Below are 19,871 nucleotides of genomic sequence, written 5' to 3'. Positions count from 1 at the left end.
CAAAACTATTGCGAGCCAAAGCAGAAGCAACAGACATGGGTGGCTTATCTCGCCCCTCCTACTGACTGTCAATCACATATATAATGCGGCTGCTGTAATATTTATAAATTTACAAGTGAGCCAGAGGCTGGGAGTGGAGTGAACATATGTGAAAGCAGAACTGCCACAGCAGAAGCTGGCTTTAGTCAAGTGGATAACTCATTTGTTTTGGTGTGTTATTGCCAACAGTAACTGTTGTCTCAATAAAAGAGACAAGTAGTCAATGTTAGATTTGTGATTGGATGAGTGAGTTAAGTGGCTTGGAGTGGTTTGAGTGAACGTGTGTATCAGCGAAACAGCCTTTTGCCTTCCACTGTGCATGACGGGTTGAGCGGAAAAGTGTTTTGCTGTTTTTTTTATATTTATTTATTTATTATTTTGGTGTGTTTGTGGTGGTGTTTGCATTGATAAAACAAGATTTTACTAAAAAATAAATAAAATTACTATAGTCTTAATTCACATGTCCCTCCCTCCCGCGCGTTGACTCTCTGACTGAAGCCGTGCCCCTCACAAATATGCATGAGCTCAATTCTCAAACACACCCTTATAAAAATGCATAGTCATGGTAGTAATACAATATATGTGTAATTAGTTGTTTTTGGTGTCTTTAAGTTGCAATTGAACTTGATTTCAGGGCGATATTGTGTTGTCAATATCTGTGACGGCAATATAAAGTGGCCCCCAACTACAGTCAGGATTACAAATCAAGAGACACCGTCACGCTGCCGGAAACTTCAAAATAAAAGTGTCCCAAGGCACTGATGTCCATATATTACTTAGTAAGATTAGGTTTATTTTGAAGTTGGCCTTCTCACTGTGTTGGCGGCATCTTACTGTCATACATACCGTAAACACTTGTTGCTGCAGTTGGCTTGACTTTTGACTGATAGTGTACCTAATAAAAAAATCTTAAACTGGCAGAAAAAGAGCCTTGAGCATTTTTTTAAGTGATGTACTCAAATTAAGAAATGAATTGTTTCAGCCCTCCTTGAATGGAGAAAAAAGAGGTAAATCCTAGATCAGGGGTCCTCATTCCTGTTCCTCGAGGGCCGTTGTCCTGCAGGTTTTCCATCTCACCCTGCTGCAACACAGCTGATTGAAATGATCAGATAATCAGCAAGATCTGCAGAAGCTAGATAACGATCGCTCAGGTGTGTTGCACCAGGGAGAGGTGGAAAACGGGCAGTACACCAGTCCTCGAGGAACAGGATTGAAGACCCCTGTCCTAAATAATGGTAGTGTGGGAATGGGGAATGCACAAGTGTGGATGCCATGTGCTGCTGCCAGGTGTGTTTGTCACCTGGGATGTAATGTGCATCACATTAGGTAACAGCAAAAATGTGTTCTGTAACTTTGCTTTCTTTCCCAAACCTTTCGGCAGAAGGTCAAGATGGTGTTCTCGCTCTGTACGTGTCACAAGGTCACATGCACATTGCTGAGTGCTGACCTTTAAAAAAAACAAAAAAAAAACAACAACAAATGATGCGCGCATTCCCTCCCTCCTGGCCTCTGTCAACCAATATGGACCTTAATATTGGCTCGCACCCATGTGGCAAGTTAAAAGGGCCAGTTAAGTTAAGCCGTCAGGAGGATGACATGTTTGTGGAACCAAGCCACTTTTAGGAAGTTGTCTTTAAGGCGCAGGGTGAAAAAAAAGACACAAATTCAAATGGCTGTTTGTAATTGGAGTGCCTACCAGCACCCCGTTGTGTTTGCTGCAGCTCCCAGCGAGCTTCTGGGATTGAAGTGGAATAGATTAAAGATGGAAGAGTCCATCTCATCTCTCCTTCCTGCTGCCAAAGCATGTCTTTTTTATCCATGAAAATCAGTACTACACTATGTGTAATGTGCTTGCAACAATGATGACTGTGTGTTATGTGCAGCATACTCTGTGTGAATTTGTTTTATAGTTGAAAGTGTTTGTAGAATTCAGTGATCTTTTGAAACCACTTCTGTCATTTTTTCTCACAGGGACGACATGTCAAGACCGGACAGCTGGCTGCCATCAAGGTCATGGATGTCACAGAGGTGAAGCTTTTTTTTTTTTTTTTTGCATCGAGTCAGGGTTTAGAACTTCCTGAGCACAATACATGCACATGGACACGTGAGCAGACGTGCAAAGCTGCATAAATGTCTTTTGGGTAATGCACAACAAAAGGCAGTCGGCTATCTGGCTTCACCAGGTCCGATCAGTACCCATAACCTCTAACCTGATGTGGCTAAACAATATAAAAATCTTCTGGCCACAAAATCACGTTTATCTGGTTAATCCATGAGCCGCACTTTGCCAGTCCTCATCACAGAGAAGTCAATTAGGGTTGACTGATGTGGAACTAATTAAAAATACCTTGTCTGGAGATAAGCCAGTTTAAATGATAATGTTGCTGATTCCAGGACTAATTTTAGCTTTGAAATGAGTACAACGAGTGAGTCAACAATGAGTACAATGAGTGTAACTAACCATAATCATGTTTTTGGAACAGCAGTTGTGATTTTATTTTTATTTGAAATTTGCATTGAAATGTGATGCTTCAGGTCTAAGCTAAGTGCTTTTGTTTTGAGCACGAACTTCCTGTTTAGTACAGTTCACACGTCAGGTCGCTTAACGATTAAGGGCCAAGAGTTTCATATTGAGCCTCAGAAAACGTCAATTTCTTTTACGAGCACCTCCTCCGAAGAGGCAACAGATGTGTAAATGATATGCATACAAGTATTTTGTGTTTGTAAATATTGAGTGTTGAATGTGAAATATGCTAGCTAATTGCTTGTGTGCGTTTTGAAATGTGTTTTAGCTCTTACGGTGATTAGATCTAAACACAGTTATCGATAAATGTTGCTAAAAAAAAAACACACAAAAAATCATCAGTGAAGTCTCATCCTTGTTCGGAGTGCATGCTACAATGAGGACACTGTGAACTTTATTCAAATAATCAGCTATTTGGAGGAAAATATAGACCAAAAAAAAAAAACCTCAATCTCTCTATCTGCCTTGTTAGAATTATCATTTATACGTCATCCAGTCATCCAGCACTATTTTTTGTGTAAATCAATTTTAGTATGTTGATAATTTCATTTATGGTTTAAAATCTGGGATAATTTATTTCCTGGACAAAATATAAGTACCAATAGTTATATTAAAAATATATATATTGATACAAATCAGGTCAAAGGTAGTGATCTCCCACCATAGTTGAAACATTTAATATTGTAGCCCACATTATGTAGTTAAATATCTTCATTACAACTTAACTCTACCAGCTACAGTATGGTAGAACATTTGGCATTTTCCTCTCAAGTGTCAAAATCATTATTAGATAAATTAAGTTGATTTAAAAAATAATAATAATAATGACTTAAACTTGAGTAACTCTACAAAGACAGTAATATTGTAAAGAAACTTATTACTTTAACATGCAAGCAACATCTAATGTGTAATATTAAATTTCTGAAACAACTTACCCAACACTGGTTACAAGCACTTGGACGACCTCTGTTTTAGCAACCGTTTTGCTTTTGATAAAGAGTTTGCAAAAAGGTCGGCATGATTAAACTCAATTTTGAAAAATGGGTCGTGTTTTTTGCTTCATTTGAAAATAGATTACTTTGTTGGTGAATGAACATGCCTGTCCTCTTATTTATGCCTCCTGCTATTATCAAAATATGGCAAAATAAAGCTAATTTGTCAATGTAGGACACCACCCAACCACTATTACGTGTGCTTTCATTGCTACCAGAATAATTGGACCAACATTGTGCATAATTTACAGCGCGGCACAGCATTGAAATTTCAAACAATAATGATGGGCAAATATCCTCCACCTCTATATATCTTCCATTCTTCCATTGCTGATTTGTCTCATGTCCACTTGATGTCCGGTCGTTGGGGCACATTTTTGGCCATCTGTTTGTGACCAGAATCTGAAACAAACTTTGGTCCTGCAACAGGATCCAAAAGAGCAGCAAGTCCTCCTCTGAATGGCTACATATAATTGAGACATTGGAGTGGCTTTGTTAAAGTCCTGACTTGAATCCCAATGATCTGGAATTACCTCAAAAGGCGTTCAATGCTCAAAACCCCTCCATTGTGGCTGAATTACACTGATTCTTGAAAGATGAGTGAGTGAGTCAAAATTCCTCCACAGTGATTATTGCGAACAGCTGCTACAGGTGGGCCAGCTTGTTAGGAGGTTTATGGGCAATCACTTTTTGCACACAGGGTCATGTAGGTTTTGTTTGTGTTGTCTTTGGGTAGTAATCAATTAGTTTCATAATGGGAAGAGGATCTCTTGGACTTTTTGTATTTTCTGGTGTCCCAGTAGCTTGAAACAAATAATGGACATGTGGAAATCATACTCTTTTAACCTTTTCACCAAAAATGCTGAATCTGTTGTGCAAGTGGTTCCTGTCTTTCTTCCTTCCTCTCACTCAACCTTGTTAACTTTCGTTTGAGTGCAGGATGAAGAAGAGGAAATTAAACTGGAGATTAATATGCTCAAGAAGTATTCTCATCACAGAAACATTGCCACCTACTATGGCGCTTTTATTAAAAAGAGTCCACCAGGACATGACGACCAACTTTGGGTAAGTCCTCAATGCTATACAATAATGATAAGACTTGGGAGAAGGTTGAAATTCATGTACCGACTATCTATTTTTTCACTTTTTGTGCGTGTCGGATAATGTTTCTCTTCATATGCTTTGTTTTTCTACACTTTTGGGTTTTAGTTGGTGATGGAGTTCTGTGGAGCTGGTTCCATCACAGACCTAGTGAAGAACACCAAGGGAAACCAGCTAAAGGAAGATTGGATCGCTTACATCTCCAGAGAAATCCTCAGAGTAAATGCGCCTTTTTCCCTCTCGCGTCATCTTTTTTTTTTTTTGCAACTGATTAATTTCTAAAAAATAAATAAATAAATGAAAAAAATAGACTAATATCTAAAAGTGGACAACTGCTAGTTGGGCCCTGTTAAGTGAAATATCAGATTGGCTTCTTTTAGAAGTGTAATGATTAATAAATTAATAAACAGCCGATTAGAGAATAAATTCATCATTGGTTTTATAGGTAGCTTTGCTTTAAAATTGTCAAGATACTTGGAATTTCAGCTTCTCAACAGTCAATATTTTCAAATTTATCAAGTGCTCCATAAAAGCAGGCCTTTACTGTCTTTGTTTAACTTAAATTTAATCCCTCTTGAAACATGAAGCATAAAAAGGACATTTGTGGTGATAGGTCTAATTTAGCCACACAAATGCTTCATTTATTACACGTGGCAATGAAGAGATGTGATCTTTAGTGGGCTTTTCCATTAAATGAGGAGAATCAAGGAGCTTTCTACATAGCCCCAAAATATATGTTCTGCAGGTCTTTATCCATCCATCCATTTTATGAACTGCTTTGGGCGCAAACAGAAGCGAGCAACCGAGCAGTCGCGCTGGCTGCTCAGTCGCGCTAGCGTGTTTTTAAAATGGCAGCGGGAGTTCGGTGGTACTTTATTTTAGCTTTTAACAACGTGCTGAAGTTGTCCTCATCCAAAAATGCACCAAGTCGTTGTCTTCTGTATCCAAGATAAACAGCTGGATACGTTCTCCACCAAACACGAGAGTCATTATCAGTCTGCCTCGCCGTCTCGTTGCCGCACAGCCCCTCAGATGGGATGCCGACACAATGCCGGTGTGAGCAAGTCACTAATCAACAAACGATGTGCGGTCACGGTGTTACATCAAAACTAAAACTATCACCCCAAATCAACTGAATAGCATAAGAGTGTAGGCCAAGCAAAATTCCGCCTCCCAGCCTACCATACAATACCTTAGTTTACATGCATGCACACTAAAACAGAAGATAGCGTGGCTAGCTGTTTTTAAAAAGGCAACAGGAGCAAAAGTGAGTTTGGTTGTATTTTATTGAACTATTTAACAATGTACTCACATTATTATTAATCAGTCATCATCCACAAATCCATCAAAATCGTCTTCTGTATCAGAAATAAACAGCTGGGCAAGTTCTCCCACAAACACGCCAGGTTCCCTCTCGTCATTGTCAGATTCCCCGTGTCGCTGCAGCGTGCGGCTCCTCATGATGCCGGCTTTTGCGAAAGCCTTAACAACAGAGCTAGCAGACATGTTTGCCCATATAGGGGCATTGGGGGCTGCTTTGCACTGGGGGCGTGCCTTTGCGTTGTCATTCACACCCATCTCGCCTCTCACGTCCGCCTGCTGTCGTTAGCCACGCCCGCCTTCTCTCTATATAAGCAGTGTGCAGGCAGTTAATGTTCGCAATCAGCCCAGCGGTGCACTTGGTCCACATAATGGGCGCTCCGCCTCAAAAGGCGCCCTGGCTTTTTTGGACAAGTTTCAGGACTTTAAAGTACGCCTTATGGCTGCGAAAATACGGTAGTAGGCGGGATGCACCCTGAACTGCTAAAAAATGTTTTCTGACATGTTATGGAACAAACCACTAACTGAATCCTGAATAATTTGTTCACCCATTTTCTACAACTTGACAGTGTCTTGGTTTTGAATACAAGGGATGGAAATCAAAACCAGTTTTTCAATCCGATTCATTGATTGTTCTACAAAATAATCGACCGGTTAATCTCCTAAAATAGTCGTTAGTTGGAGCCCTTGTTCCTTTGTTACCATTGTTGGCTAAATTTTCAAATTATATCAATCAGGTATCTTGGCCAAAGGTGGAACCTAGGAAGGCTTTGGTGCGATAAACTCTTACTGGTTGGGTCCGCTATTCTCTTTTTGTGCCAGATAGCTAGCTAGCTCCCAAAGTTAGCTGGCTGGCTCTCATCACTCTGAGTTTTTAAGATGACTCACTGATGTTCTCTGTGTCTGCCTTCGGTAGGGTCTGGCTCACCTCCACGCCCATCACGTCATCCACCGTGACATCAAGGGCCAGAATGTCCTTTTGACAGAGAATGCTGAAGTCAAATTAGGTGAGCTGAAAAATCTTCTCGTTTGTCTGACAAACTTGACGGAGCAACTGTAATCTGAGAACAATCAATGAAACCCTCTTCCACCCCTCTAGTGGACTTTGGTGTAAGTGCCCAGCTTGATCGAACCGTGGGCAGAAGAAACACCTTCATCGGTACTCCCTATTGGATGGCCCCTGAAGTCATCGCCTGTGACGAGAACCCCGATGCGACATACGACTACCGTGTAAGACTCTCTTTTGGATTGTGCACGCATTTGTGCGTGCATGGTTGCGTGCATGGTTTTGATTTTTATTTAATATTTCTTTGCAGAGTGATCTGTGGTCTTGCGGCATTACAGCAATTGAGATGGCAGAAGGAGCCCCTCGTAAGGGCTTCTTTTTCCTTCCCATTATGTGAACTCCATTTTAGGGTTGTCCCTGATATATTATGATGTGTTTACTTGCAGCGCTTTGTGACATGCATCCCATGAGAGCACTCTTCCTCATTCCAAGGAACCCACCTCCTAGACTCAAATCCAAAAAATGGTGAGTCGAGTGGGTACTGTTCCATGAAAGCTGGTCTTCCTAACTTTATCTACAGAGTGCCAATTCTCTTCCTTAAGCCAGCCGCACAATGAGCGGCAGGGCTTAATGCCTCTGAACAGTTAGGTCACTTGACACCATGCGCAGCAAGGATATTGTAGAAAACCAATGAAATAAATAAAACGGAAATTAAAAAAATATTTTTAAGGAAAAAAATAAAAGCAGAAATGACTAAATAAGGTATCAAAATTACATTTCACATTTACAAAACTAAAACTATAGCAAAAATGTACATTTTGGGAAGTAATTTAATGCGCAAGCCTTTGGGGTTCATTTTAAATATGATTATTAATCTATATTAACTGCACTGCCGTTAGTTAGAAGAGAGAAGGTCAGAGGAGTTTGCTTGTGATTTTGGCTCCCATGACTCACCTGCTCTTGTCTATTAACTTAGGCCGAAACGCAACGCTTGGTAAAAAATGCTTTCCTGTTTTGGTTAATATGTATGAAAAAATTTACACTATCTGTTAAAAAAAATACACTGTTCAACCCAGTGTTCTTAACATTAATTCAATCCACGAATCCACTTTAGAAGATGGCAACTTGGCGAACAAGGCATCCCAGCTTTATTTAATTGGGGTGCATGCATCAGTCTAACTTTAGAAGTGGTATTATGCGCAGCACTTTTACAGTCTGTGGACTGTTAAAATGTACCCTCTATTATCAAAATGTTTTAAAATATTTTTGTAATCTTACGCACAAGTAAAACCTTTTTTTACTAAATGAAAACTAATACTGAAACTGAACTAAAACTGTTTGTGAAAAAACTAATAATAAAAATTAATGGTCTTCCCACTTATTCTGTAAACATTATTAGCAATGATTTTTATGATGATATTTATTGACCGCCCGTATGTCCAGGTCCAAAAAGTTTTTCAGTTTCATTGAAAGCTGTTTGGTGAAGAACTACACGCAACGGCCGCCAACCGAACAGTTGCTCAAACATCCCTTCATTCGTGACCAACCCAATGAGAGGCAGGTCCGAATTCAGTTGAAAGACCACATCGATCGCACTAAGAAGAAGAGGGGCGAGAAAGGTGCCTTAGTCTCCCCAATTTGGCATGTTGCACTATGTGACATTTGCATCACATGCAATGTCGTCCGTACACAGATGAGACTGAGTACGAGTATAGTGGCAGTGAGGAGGAGGAAGAAGATCCAGCGGAGCAGGAGGGGGAACCAAGGTTTGGTGGCAGCACTACGTGTTGTCTGAACTACTTACTCCTCACTACATGTACTACTATGATTTAACATGTCTGATTGTTCTCGCGGCCTAGCTCCATTGTTAATGTGCCGGGCGAGTCAACACTGCGCCGAGACTTCATTCGGCTGCAGCAGGAGAACAAGGAGAGGTCGGAGGCACTTCGCCGTCAGCAACTGCTGCAGGAACAGCAGCTTCGGGAGCAGGAGGAATACAAGCGGCAACTACTGGCCGAGAGGCAGAAGCGTATTGAGCAGCAGAAGGAGCAGCGGCGCCGCCTAGAAGAGGTTGGTAGGATAAGTTTGACAATCTTACTTGTTTACATTTCTAACACATTTGTTTCGCATAGCAAACAACTGTTATGGCTTGTCCCTATTTTCTTACAGAAATCACTTAATTTTACCTCATTATGGCCGTCTGTTACGGTATTTAAAAAAAAAAAAGATGTGTGCGCATGTGTTGCATCACTCATTGTTTTAGCAGGGCTTGACAGTGCGTGTGTTTTACGCACATATGCGACTAAAAATAACAGTGCGAACTGTAAAATGCAATTAATATTATTTTTTTTGCTACCTCAATATCCCCATGATAAAAGATGTTCAGAAATGCAAACAAACGTGATTAAAAACGTGCAAAATATTCGAAAAGCCCATAGCAGTGCTGCCAACCTATAGAAATAAGAGGATAAGCGGTTCAGATAATGGATGAAACTATTTGTCTCATTGACAATTGGAACCAATTTTTTTTCCTGTTCAATTCTGAATTATTATTATTATTATTATTATATATAAAATGAGTGCCAATAAATACAAGAGAGCTGAGTGTCATACTTGTGTAAAAATTGCAGCAACAGAGACGTGAACGTGAAATGAGACGGCAACAAGAGCGCGATCAGCGTCGGCGGGAGCAAGAAGAGAAGAGACGCATTGAGGAAATGGATCGGAGGCGAAAAGAGGAGGAAGAGCGCCGACGTGCTGAGGACGAGAAAAGAAGGAGTGATCGTGAACAGGTATGTTTTCTTAAGAAGTTAATAATGCTGAATTAACATCACGTTCTTCTGTGCTTTTTGCCCACCATTAACTGCAGTGTTGATCAATAAAAACGACTTTTTGGGAAAAATGCAGGCTTTCACAAATGCAATGCAACTGCCATTGCAGGTTACGATGCAAATTAGGCCAGCACAATATATCGAAAAAATATCCATATCGCAATAATGCCCTATGCATGCAATGTACATATCGCAAGGGCATAGAATAATTTTCTTCTGAAATTGTATGCTTTTATCTAAATTTGACCAGTCAGATGCCAATTTAAATATGCATCACCACCCAACCGTTGGACATTATCTAGGGAAATTACAATTAGTTAGCTGAGAACACATTGAGATTACTTATTTTGCAGCAGAAAAAAGCACTACTTTCATTAGACAATATAAATGTCATTTCTTTAGGTACTTGGAAAACACAGCAATAATATCGCTAGCGCCACTGGTAACAGCTTTATCGCATATCATGTTTTTTCAATATCCACAGCCTTAATGCGAATGCTATAATTACACATCCACGTGCAGTACGATACTAATACAGTGGTTTACTACTGGTTTAATAGTACACTCTTGCAAGTTTTTCAAGTTACATGCTGTTACCGTATTTTTACGGCCATAAGACGCGCTGCATCAAAGGGCGCAACACCAGTTGAGGGTGCTATTTCCGTATTTAATGCATATAACTAGGCGCACCGCACTACAAGGTGCTAGCTCAGCTGCTCGCGCTAGCTGATGCCAGCTCACCAGGACTCAATCCCCTAAGGCAGGCGTCTTCAATCCTGTTCCTCGAGGGCCGGCGTCCTGCCCGTTTTCCACCTCTCCCTGGTGCAACACACCTGAGCGATCGTTCTCGAGCTTCTGCAGACCTTGCTGATTATCTGATCATTTGAATCAGCTGTATTGCAGCAGAGAGAGATGGAAAACCTCCAGGGCACCGGCCCTCGAGGAACAGGATGAGGACCCCTGCCCTAAGGGATCGCTGCCAGAGGTATCACCCCGTTCCAATGACAGATGTCCTGAAACTATAAGGAATCACTGTCAATAACACTGAGTCTGACCAATTTAAGATGTCATGGCAATAGTCTACTAGACAACGTCAGGGGAGGGACTTCACTGGTCACCACACTCCTTAGAGTCACGGTTTCAAATCAAAACAAAAAAAAACTCAGCATACAAGCAAACAATGAAAAAAAGAAACAAGATTAACACAAAACATGTATCTCTCATGCCATCTATATACCCAAAAGAAATAAAAATAACACAAAAAGATTATAGCAATGGCTTCTTGGGAGCCACTCAGCCTTATCCAATTACAGCAATGGCTTCTTGGGAGCCACTCAGACTCAGCCAATCACATGGCTGTTTAGAGAGATGTGCTGTTGTGCTTTGGGCTTTTTGCAGTCTGTTGTCTAAACCTGGGATGTTTCTTGCTTGCAATAACATAAATGATAAGACAGACTACAACATTGTGGACAGCTGCCCTTTTGTCCAGCTTTCTCCTACACCATCACCCAAACACAATCGTCACATAATGTATAAGTCACGGTCAATTTGAAGCATAGATGACTCAGACTTTGACCAGCAGGGTGTGCTAACATGCACTCCGAACAGCCCAATGAGTAAAAGGGTTGATGGGCGCGAGTGATGCTTAGTCCATATAATGGGCGCGTCGCTTTACAAGGCGCTTTGTTTGTTTTGGGGAAGATTAGGGACTTTAAAGAGCGCCCTATGGCCCGGAAAATACGGTACTTGGTTAATTATTTAAAAAATATATATATTTTTTTTCCTTTGAATTCGGTGTGAGCTTCAGATAACTTGCTTTTTGGGTGAAGTGGTAGGGGTGAGCATGTGGTAGGGGTGTAGTGCATGCATTAGTAAAACAGAGTAAAAGCAGTAAAATACTCAAATACAAAATGAGAACACTCTTATGGTGCTACAGGAGGCCAAATGTCATATCCAAGTGAGAGAGAAAAAATACTGCCATAATGTATTTGCATTCTCACAGGGTTGCTTGATTATGAAAGAAATATTAATCACAAATGTTTTAGTATTAATTGAAATCACAATTATTCAAATGATTTTTGGTTGATACAAAACAAACAAAATGTATAAATGAAAACAATATTAAGACAAACAAAATTTATTTGATCTTAAAATAAAAAACAAACAGGTGCAAATGTATACATTCGAGTATGGTTTCCTATAAACAAATAATTTGCAATAGAACAGTTTTAAGAAAATGCTCAAATTTTGAACTGGTGTATGATTACTATAGGATTGGACATGTAAAATGAGTACTATGTTTTATATATAATCCTTTTTTTTTATTACGATTATGCCAATTTTTTAATTGTTGATTGTAATAATTGTAAGTGAATTACTATTAATTGCACAGTCCTACGTTCTTGTGAAGTATAGCCAGGCACAAAGCCTTGTCGTAAGCTAGCTGCGCTTGTCTTTTTAGTTGGAAACCCGAAGGAGACTAATCACCCGATCACAAATTTGGTGGCTTAATGACTACAGCATGGCAAATGCAATGTGAAATGCACTAATTTCATCACTTGAGGGAATACTAAGTTGTTTGTAATGACATTTTTCTTGCACCTCTGCTGAAGAAAGTGGTGGTAGGCTTGCAAAGTTTGGTCTCTCTGAGGCACTGTAGGCCTTCCAAATCAACTCGCTTGGTTAAATCGTTGCATTCTATTTGTTCACCACGAGATGGCACTCAACACTAATACTATTACACACTACCTTTAAATAGAACATAACATTTACATTCTTGACTTTAATAAAAAAAAAAATGCATGAACATTATTGCTAGTTTGTCAGCTGGCCTGGGCTTTTGCTCAATGATTATTTTGTTTCAATAGTTCTTACTTAAGATACAAGTTTCTCAGTTCAAATTGTGCTTCTGCTGAAGTCGGTGCCCGCAGACTACTTACTGTACACAGTCAGCCCCATCTACGTAAACTGTAACTTAACTTTAAATATATTCATCTTGTGAGAATAGCTCAACACACGTTCCTCATAATTGCAGTATAGCTTGTATACTAGTTTAGAAAATAAGTGTGTCTTGTCAACAACTGCCTTTTCGCTTGCTTACCCAACACGGCTCACTTCTGGTGGCAACTGTAATATAATATGCATATGCATAGACTATTGGAAAATTGCTTTCAATTTAAAAGATGCTCATGATAGTGAATCGATTGAATCATTGGCACTTTAAAATAACAAGATATGTATTGAAAAGTCTTTGATCTGAGAGCAATATCTTTGAAGTATATGCCATTGATATTTAAAAAAAAAACATACCCTCTTGAACTGTTGTACTGTATCGAATCCAATCAAAACCCTACTGAATAGAACCAAATCAATTGTTTCACGTTAAATCAAACTGAACTTGTATTATCCCGTGATACGTGTCAAATCATTATTGGAGAAATGTATAGCCCTCATTTCCGTGTTTCGACCCAGATACTTTGAGACCCAATCGACCATACACGTATTGTATGTTACAAGAGTACTTGACAATATACAACAAATACCAGGGGCACACATAAAACTTTGGGCGGTGTCCTCACATGGGCACCAGAATTTGTTGTTTGGTGCTCATTTGGTTCCCGACCCACTGACCTCATGGAATATCTTAGACTTGAGGCAGGTACATCTTGGCAAGGTTTATTGTTGACACGAGTAGATATGTCATTTCAATATAACTGAATAAACTTTTTTTGTCTTTCACTTTATTTCCTAATTAAGTTTTTTTTCCCCAAGTGTTTTTTTTTCAGTCATTTTTGCCGGCTAAATATCATGGTATGAGACTAGTACCACGACTTAACGGGGACTTAATGCAACACTAACATGGATGTATACAGTACTAAACCTGAACATTTTTATGGATTTTCAAACCCCGATTATCGCTTTGCTTAACAGGAATACATCCGGCGGCAGCTAGAGGAGGAGCAGAGACATTTGGAGATGCTACAGGAACAGCTGCTGCGCGAACAGGCTATGTTACTGGTCAGTCATACAACCACATTGACCTAATACTTAATCCATATGTACTTTATCTGCATCTGAACTGACTCCAGATGTGCATCTTTTTCAAATGTTTAAGTGGAAGAGGGGTTGTGGAACAATCTCCCGAGAAGAAATGAGACAAATGCTTTGTGCAAGTTTTTTTGTGGAAAATGATTGCACCGATGAACCCCCCCCACCCATATCTGCGGTAGGAGTTCAAGTGGCGCGAGCTGGAGGAGCAGCGCAAGGGTGAGCGGCTTCACAAACAGCTGCAGCAGGAGCAGCTGCGGTCACTCCAGCATGCATCGCGGCAGCAGCATGATAATAAGGCCAAAGTCCCCTCAGACCCTAGCAAACCTCCAACGACCACATCGCCCCCCGACCGAACCCTTACCCTGCCCCTACAAGCGGTGTTACTCGACAGTGCTGTTGCAATACTGAGAGTTACCTCTGGGAACTCCGGAGCACCACTGGCCATTCACCCAGATGGTGCTGAAGCAAAGGCAACAGTGTCAGAGAAAAATGACCCTGATGAGAACATGAGCCACGGGTTCACCTCCTGTAATCACAGCCCCTCTCAGGCTGAAGCCTCCATTCACTCCACACCTCCTCAAGGAGACTATGCTGAGCCCGATAGCGTGGTCAATCATCCTCCTCAGCCTATCAGAGAGGTGAACCCCCTTGTTGACTGACTGCCCTGCCAACCTGCTCTTTCCATCTTCTCACTTTGTCTTTGTGCTGCTCCTGTGACAGCAATGACAGAGTTCGTGCCAGCACCACTTGAGTTGCCATGGTTTCTCTTTTGGAAACTAAACATGTCAAATTCCTAATGAGGAGTTCTGGCTGCAATGTCACTATGAACTGGGCAGCTGCATGTAAATGGACAAAGCCCAAACTAACACGCAACATCCTAGCAGTGAGGCACTTTATTATTAACAACTCTTTACTCCCTTTTCAGTATTCAACGTTGTTGAAACAATAGCATACGTATGTTCACCTGTGTGTCTGTCCAGCGCAACTTCAAGCATGACATGTCACGCTTGCTGCTCGTCTTTATAGGGAGTGAAAGAGGCGTTCTGAGTGTCATGATGGACCCGTGAGCGTGATTCTTTGCACTCCTGTTTCACACACTCACCTTTTTGTTTGTCTCATTGTGTTTCCCTCACCCCAGGCTGATGAGCGATACCGCAAAAATATTCAGGGCTCTCCTCAGGCCGCCCCTCCTCCCAAGCAGCCGCCTCTTCCACCTCGCTCTGCTGAACCCTTCTCAAATGGTAGCAACTCATCCGAGGCCTCTGCCATGCACCGGCCCATGGAGCCTCAGGTAACTGCTCTACTTCACTTCATGGTGATGAATAAATAAAATTGATATTGTTGCAGTGCAATCGAAACCTGGCACATTTCATGGCAAACCAAATGCACACATCTTATTTGGCTATGTATGTTAATTACTTGACAGGATTTTTTAAAACCTACACAACTGACTTTCACAAATCTTGCTGGAGAGGCGATGCAAGTAACAGAGAAGAGCCCATTAAACATACATGTGAAGAATGCACAAACTTCTACAGTAGTAATGGGCCGATCGATTGTCAGATTGAAAGCCTAGAGATAAGCAGTTTCGCATCACTGTTTGCGATGGAAAATGTATATTTCACGATCAGACCGACAATAGCAGTTGTTATCTTCTGTTTTTAGTATTGAGCATGGAGCCGATAAAAATATTAGTAGCTTCAAACATTAATGCTTCTTTTTTAACATTAATTATTTTGACATCGATGCATACTTGTATACTTGACATCATTGAGTTCCGCACTTGAGAGTTTGTGGGAGTGTCAGGTATGAACTTTAATTAAGTTGAAGACCATCCGATTGCGACCATGTCCAGTCTCTTCCCAGAAGCCAGTGGACATGAGTGTTCACGCTGAGCACCAGATTAACCTGTACCCTTGCCAAGGAACTTGTTTAGATCTACAAATACAAATTCTGCGCGGGAGATAATGAGCCAGTTAGTGGCATAGTGGGTTGAGCGTTTAGTCACGGGGTGCTCCTTTATTCCTTCACTTCACAATTTCAAATATTGCTCTTTATATTCAAATTCTTTACCGTTTACAATTTTTTGCAGCTTGTCAGGAGTTGTAAATGAGATGTTTAGTTTCAGCGTTTATTGAAGAATTGAAGAAGGATGCCGTTGAACAATTTCGTTGTAGCTTGTGACGAATCTGCAGACACGAAACACAAAATTATTGGATTGACGTTGCCCTGAAGGCAACAGCTGGAATCGGGAGCCACTTAATCTGGAAGCTAGTAGAACCAGAACACCGGAAATTTGTGTCATGACAATGATTGGTGTCTTAATTTTGTGTTGTCTATTGTTTGCATGTGTGTTAATATGAGTGCATGCATGTAAACCACACATCTTCCCTCGTGTCTCATTGTTTTTCACCCGCCTTACTCACTCCCTAAAGGTCCAGTGGTCCCACCTTGCTGCTCTAAAGAGCAGCAACAGCGCTGCCCCCTCTCCTCCTCCTCCTCCTCCTCCTTCTCTGCCCGTGGTCGCTCGCTCCCAGTCCTTCAGCGAACCCGGTGGTGTTACTACTAGCTTTGCACAACTCCATCTGCGTTCCCAGGATTCCCACCACCATCACCCATTGCCTGTACGCACTGACCCCCAGCCCCAACCTCCCCTACTCCAGCCTCAGGTCCAACCCTGTGACGAAGTACCTCCCAAGGTAAGGAGCCGTAGAGGGCCGCATCCCACCCCTGGGCCATTCCCTTCAAACTTATCATTAATTTTTTGTCATTTCTGTCACTCTACTGACCAATGTTGCTCTACCACAACCTACATGTCTGTCTGTCTGTTTGTCATTGAACTTAAAATGTACTTTTTTACGCCATTTCTTTGCTTACTTTAGAAAGATCTGAATTGAGAGTTTGCTTGTTACTAGTGGGTGACACGTTAACAGGTGCAAAGCAAACACTGTGTGTATCATGTCCAGGTACCTGTGAGAACAACGTCCCGTTCACCGGTCCTCTCACGCCGGGAGTCTCCACTTCCATTGCTGCCTGGTGGCCACAGGAACGTGTCTGGGTAAGTAGAAATGATGTAGATAAATTATGAATCTTCAAAATGGTCTTGTATGTTTTATGGATGTTTTCTTCTGTTGGGCAGGAATGTGGAGCAGCGCCCTCTGTGGGACCGCGTCGAGAAGCTGCAGCCTCGGCCCGGCAGTGGGAGTTCGTCTGGCTCTTCCAACTCCAGCTCCCAGGCCAGTCCTGGAGACCGCTTCAGGCCGCGTTGTGAGTCTCCTGGTATCGTACTCAGACACTCCCTGTCTGTCCACCAACTTTGCCAAAATTAAAAACCCAACATTTTCTAACCCATTTATTTTGACCCTATAAGCATCCTCCAAATCTGAAGGATCGCCTCTACAGCACCCTGAGAATGTTCCCAAAAAAACTGATGAAAAGAATTTTGCCAGGCCTACCCGACCTGCTGTAAGTGTTTCCTACTTGTAATAATCCAGCAAATCAAATGTTTTTCCCCACACTCACCTGGCGTGTACCTTCACTTGAACCCCCAACCTGGTGTTTGTCGTAACGCTATTAAAGGGGACCGCATTTTGTAGTCTACACTAAATATAAAGTCCTAGTTCCTCCGGTTACTTTGGATGGTTAATGCAGTAAAATTCTTTCCTCTTGCAATGTGACATCGTACGTTTTCTGCCTCCATGTCCTTCCCTCACTGTTGTTGCCTTGTGTAGTGGCAGAAACCACCGGCGCCGGATTTTAAGACATTTGAATGCACACTCGCTCTTCCTGTTACCTTGTCTCCTGTCTTACCGGTTTTTGGTTATCACTACAGGACCTGACAGCCCTTGCAAAGGAGCTTCGTGCAGTGGATGATTTGAGGCCTCCCCACAAGGTGACTGACTACTCTTCCTCAAGTGAAGAGTCAGGCACCACTGATGAGGACGACGATGAGGAAATAGACCAGGAGGCAGGAGAAGAGTCTACTTCGGGAGCAGAGGACTCACGTTCTGGGTTAGTGGAAGATGCCGACTGACAGTTCACATAAGAAATTTAAATTTTTTTATGTTCCTTCTGAAAATGGTTCTGACTGTGCACGTCAGATCTTCTCACGGCTTCCACAGGAGGCTGAGCAATGGGGAGACTGGGTCTGCCAAAACCATGCTGGTTGAAGACGCAGAGAACAACCAGGCTACCACACCCACAAAGGATGGCACGCTGGTCATCAGACAGGTAGGAAGAGTTGGGTAATCTCATTTCACAACATTGTCATCCAAAACAACACATGGACAGTGTGTCTTTATCCAGGGCTTTCAACTAATCATTCACCACGATCCTCCAGTTGTATGTGTTGTAAATTTTAGTGTATCACTGTTGACTTACACCAAATATATTGTTTGTTTGAAGAAGAGGATCTTAAAAACACGAGACTGCAGAATGTGTCATCTTTCCTCCTGTTCATTAGAGCCAAAAGTGTGCCTGTTCTTGCTTGCAGAGCACCGCTGACATTAAGCGGTTGGTCATGGTCAGTCCCTCCACCTCTTACCCGGCCGGTGCCTTTCACGGCCAGCCCCAACCCCCCAGCCACAGCCTACAAGAGAAAAATGGCTTCACTGGTTGCATTCACCACCTACCAGACCTTATCCAACAGAGCCATCACTCCCCTTCCTCTTCTACATCCATACTTTCCTCCTCCTTCTCATCATCATCTAGCCATGCCAGTCTGGCCATGTCCCCACTGAATCCCCTGGACAAGCTTGTTGCCATCGAGGTATGTTGCCCTCACTTGGCTGAGGCCAGCAACTGCAAAAATGGACTCCAGGGAGTTCAGGCTCGGACGCAGGCAGCCAATCTGGGTCGACTGACAGTTGAATCTGTTTATTTTCACGTAGTTTCCAAGCCCAACATTGGCATAGGATTTAAAACAGCACCATGATTTTGATGCCAGTTGTACTGAACTACAGTGGAACCTTTAAAACTAAACTCTGGTGGAGGTGGAGATTATGTTGCAGCGCAGCTTTCATGGTCAAATGCAATCCATGTCGATTGCCACACAATTTTTGCGAGAGGAAATAATGAAAATAGAAAAGAAAATAGTCCCTTGAGAAAACATTTATTTCCAGGATGACCAGCCTTTTTTTTTCGTACAAGTGTAAAATCAGATCACTATCCATTGTTAAGCGTGAAATGTAAAAATAGTAAAACCTTATATAACTTAAATGACGAAAGAACAATGCATAATATAAAGGGTGAGTCTTGTATCTTATGTAAATAAAAAAGTAGCCATTTTTGACAATGCGTGATGTTAGACAAAAGTATTGGAATCTGAGTGGGTCTTATTTTATGCACTTTATAGTTTTTTAAAAAGCCCTTGTTGAGCAGCCTCAAAAGTTGAAAAAGGGCAGAGTATTGCAAGGTTGATACACTATAAAATACAAACGGATTAAAAAAAATTCTAATAGTTTGAGTGACTTAAAAGCCTTTTTTAATGTAATACCCACTGACCTTTAGAGGTTCCACTGTATTAGAAAATTAATTGTATTTTATCCTTAAAAAAAAAAACAAATCCCCGAGCCTGTACAAAACCTAAAGTACCATTCTCGTTGTTGGGTTTGTTAGAGCTGCGTTCTCTGGCGCCATCCTTCTGACTTACTCTGGCTCTCTTCCTCCTTGTGGCCTGCTAACATGGCTGCCTCCTGGTGGTAGAGCATGGAGGGAACCCCACTGGAACTTCTTGGGGTGAACTAACAAGAGTGTCTCTGCTTTGCGTTATGCTCGTAGGTGTATTTAGGATCCTCTTCTACCTGCATTATACTGCAGCATTAATAAACATTGCTACCCAGAGGTGGGCATACTGTCAGTACTGACAGAAGGTTTGTCAATTCGTCACTGACGGACGTCCGTTTTGCTAACAAATAACAGACTTGAAAAAATAAATCAAATGACGGGCTAACCATCAACGGAAGTGGGTTTTCGTTCGTCACCAGAATAGTCACTTACCGGGTCAGTAC

The 19,871-nt window shown here is 41.6% G+C and overlaps 1 protein-coding gene across 3 annotated transcripts in view; it reads left to right on the top strand.

The window, feature by feature from the left end:
• Nucleotides 1–19,871, top strand: part of LOC148340920 (mitogen-activated protein kinase kinase kinase kinase 4-like) — a 36,569-nt gene that overhangs the window by 7,590 nt on the left and 9,108 nt on the right. Inside the window, exons 3-23 of one of the 3 annotated variants that reach the window (XM_088289835.1) lie at nt 2,011–2,067; nt 4,495–4,620; nt 4,765–4,875; nt 6,893–6,983; nt 7,076–7,206; nt 7,293–7,347; nt 7,429–7,507; nt 8,426–8,601; nt 8,676–8,748; nt 8,842–9,052; nt 9,613–9,774; nt 13,744–13,830; nt 14,043–14,501; nt 15,002–15,154; nt 16,299–16,562; nt 16,830–16,921; nt 17,003–17,130; nt 17,234–17,328; nt 17,696–17,874; nt 17,964–18,093; nt 18,356–18,631. In XM_088289835.1, the coding sequence (XP_088145961.1) occupies nt 2,011–2,067; nt 4,495–4,620; nt 4,765–4,875; nt 6,893–6,983; nt 7,076–7,206; nt 7,293–7,347; nt 7,429–7,507; nt 8,426–8,601; nt 8,676–8,748; nt 8,842–9,052; nt 9,613–9,774; nt 13,744–13,830; nt 14,043–14,501; nt 15,002–15,154; nt 16,299–16,562; nt 16,830–16,921; nt 17,003–17,130; nt 17,234–17,328; nt 17,696–17,874; nt 17,964–18,093; nt 18,356–18,631 (3,135 nt within the window). The remainder of the gene's footprint in view (nt 1–2,010; nt 2,068–4,494; nt 4,621–4,764; nt 4,876–6,892; nt 6,984–7,075; nt 7,207–7,292; nt 7,348–7,428; nt 7,508–8,425; nt 8,602–8,675; nt 8,749–8,841; nt 9,053–9,612; nt 9,775–13,743; nt 13,831–14,042; nt 14,502–15,001; nt 15,155–16,298; nt 16,563–16,829; nt 16,922–17,002; nt 17,131–17,233; nt 17,329–17,695; nt 17,875–17,963; nt 18,094–18,355; nt 18,632–19,871) is intronic. The other 2 variants (XM_088289834.1, XM_088289833.1) reach the window with 2 other exon arrangements.

This window comes from Idiotropiscis lumnitzeri, chromosome 3 (genome assembly GCF_059441095.1).
Source record: "Idiotropiscis lumnitzeri isolate Australia: NSW breed Sydney's pygmy pipehorse chromosome 3, RoL_Ilum_1.0, whole genome shotgun sequence".
In the NCBI taxonomy this organism is placed as follows: Eukaryota; Metazoa; Chordata; class Actinopteri; order Syngnathiformes; family Syngnathidae; genus Idiotropiscis; species Idiotropiscis lumnitzeri.
The sequence above is the reverse complement of the archived record's forward strand: the minus strand, read 5'-3'. Positions and strand labels throughout refer to the sequence as shown.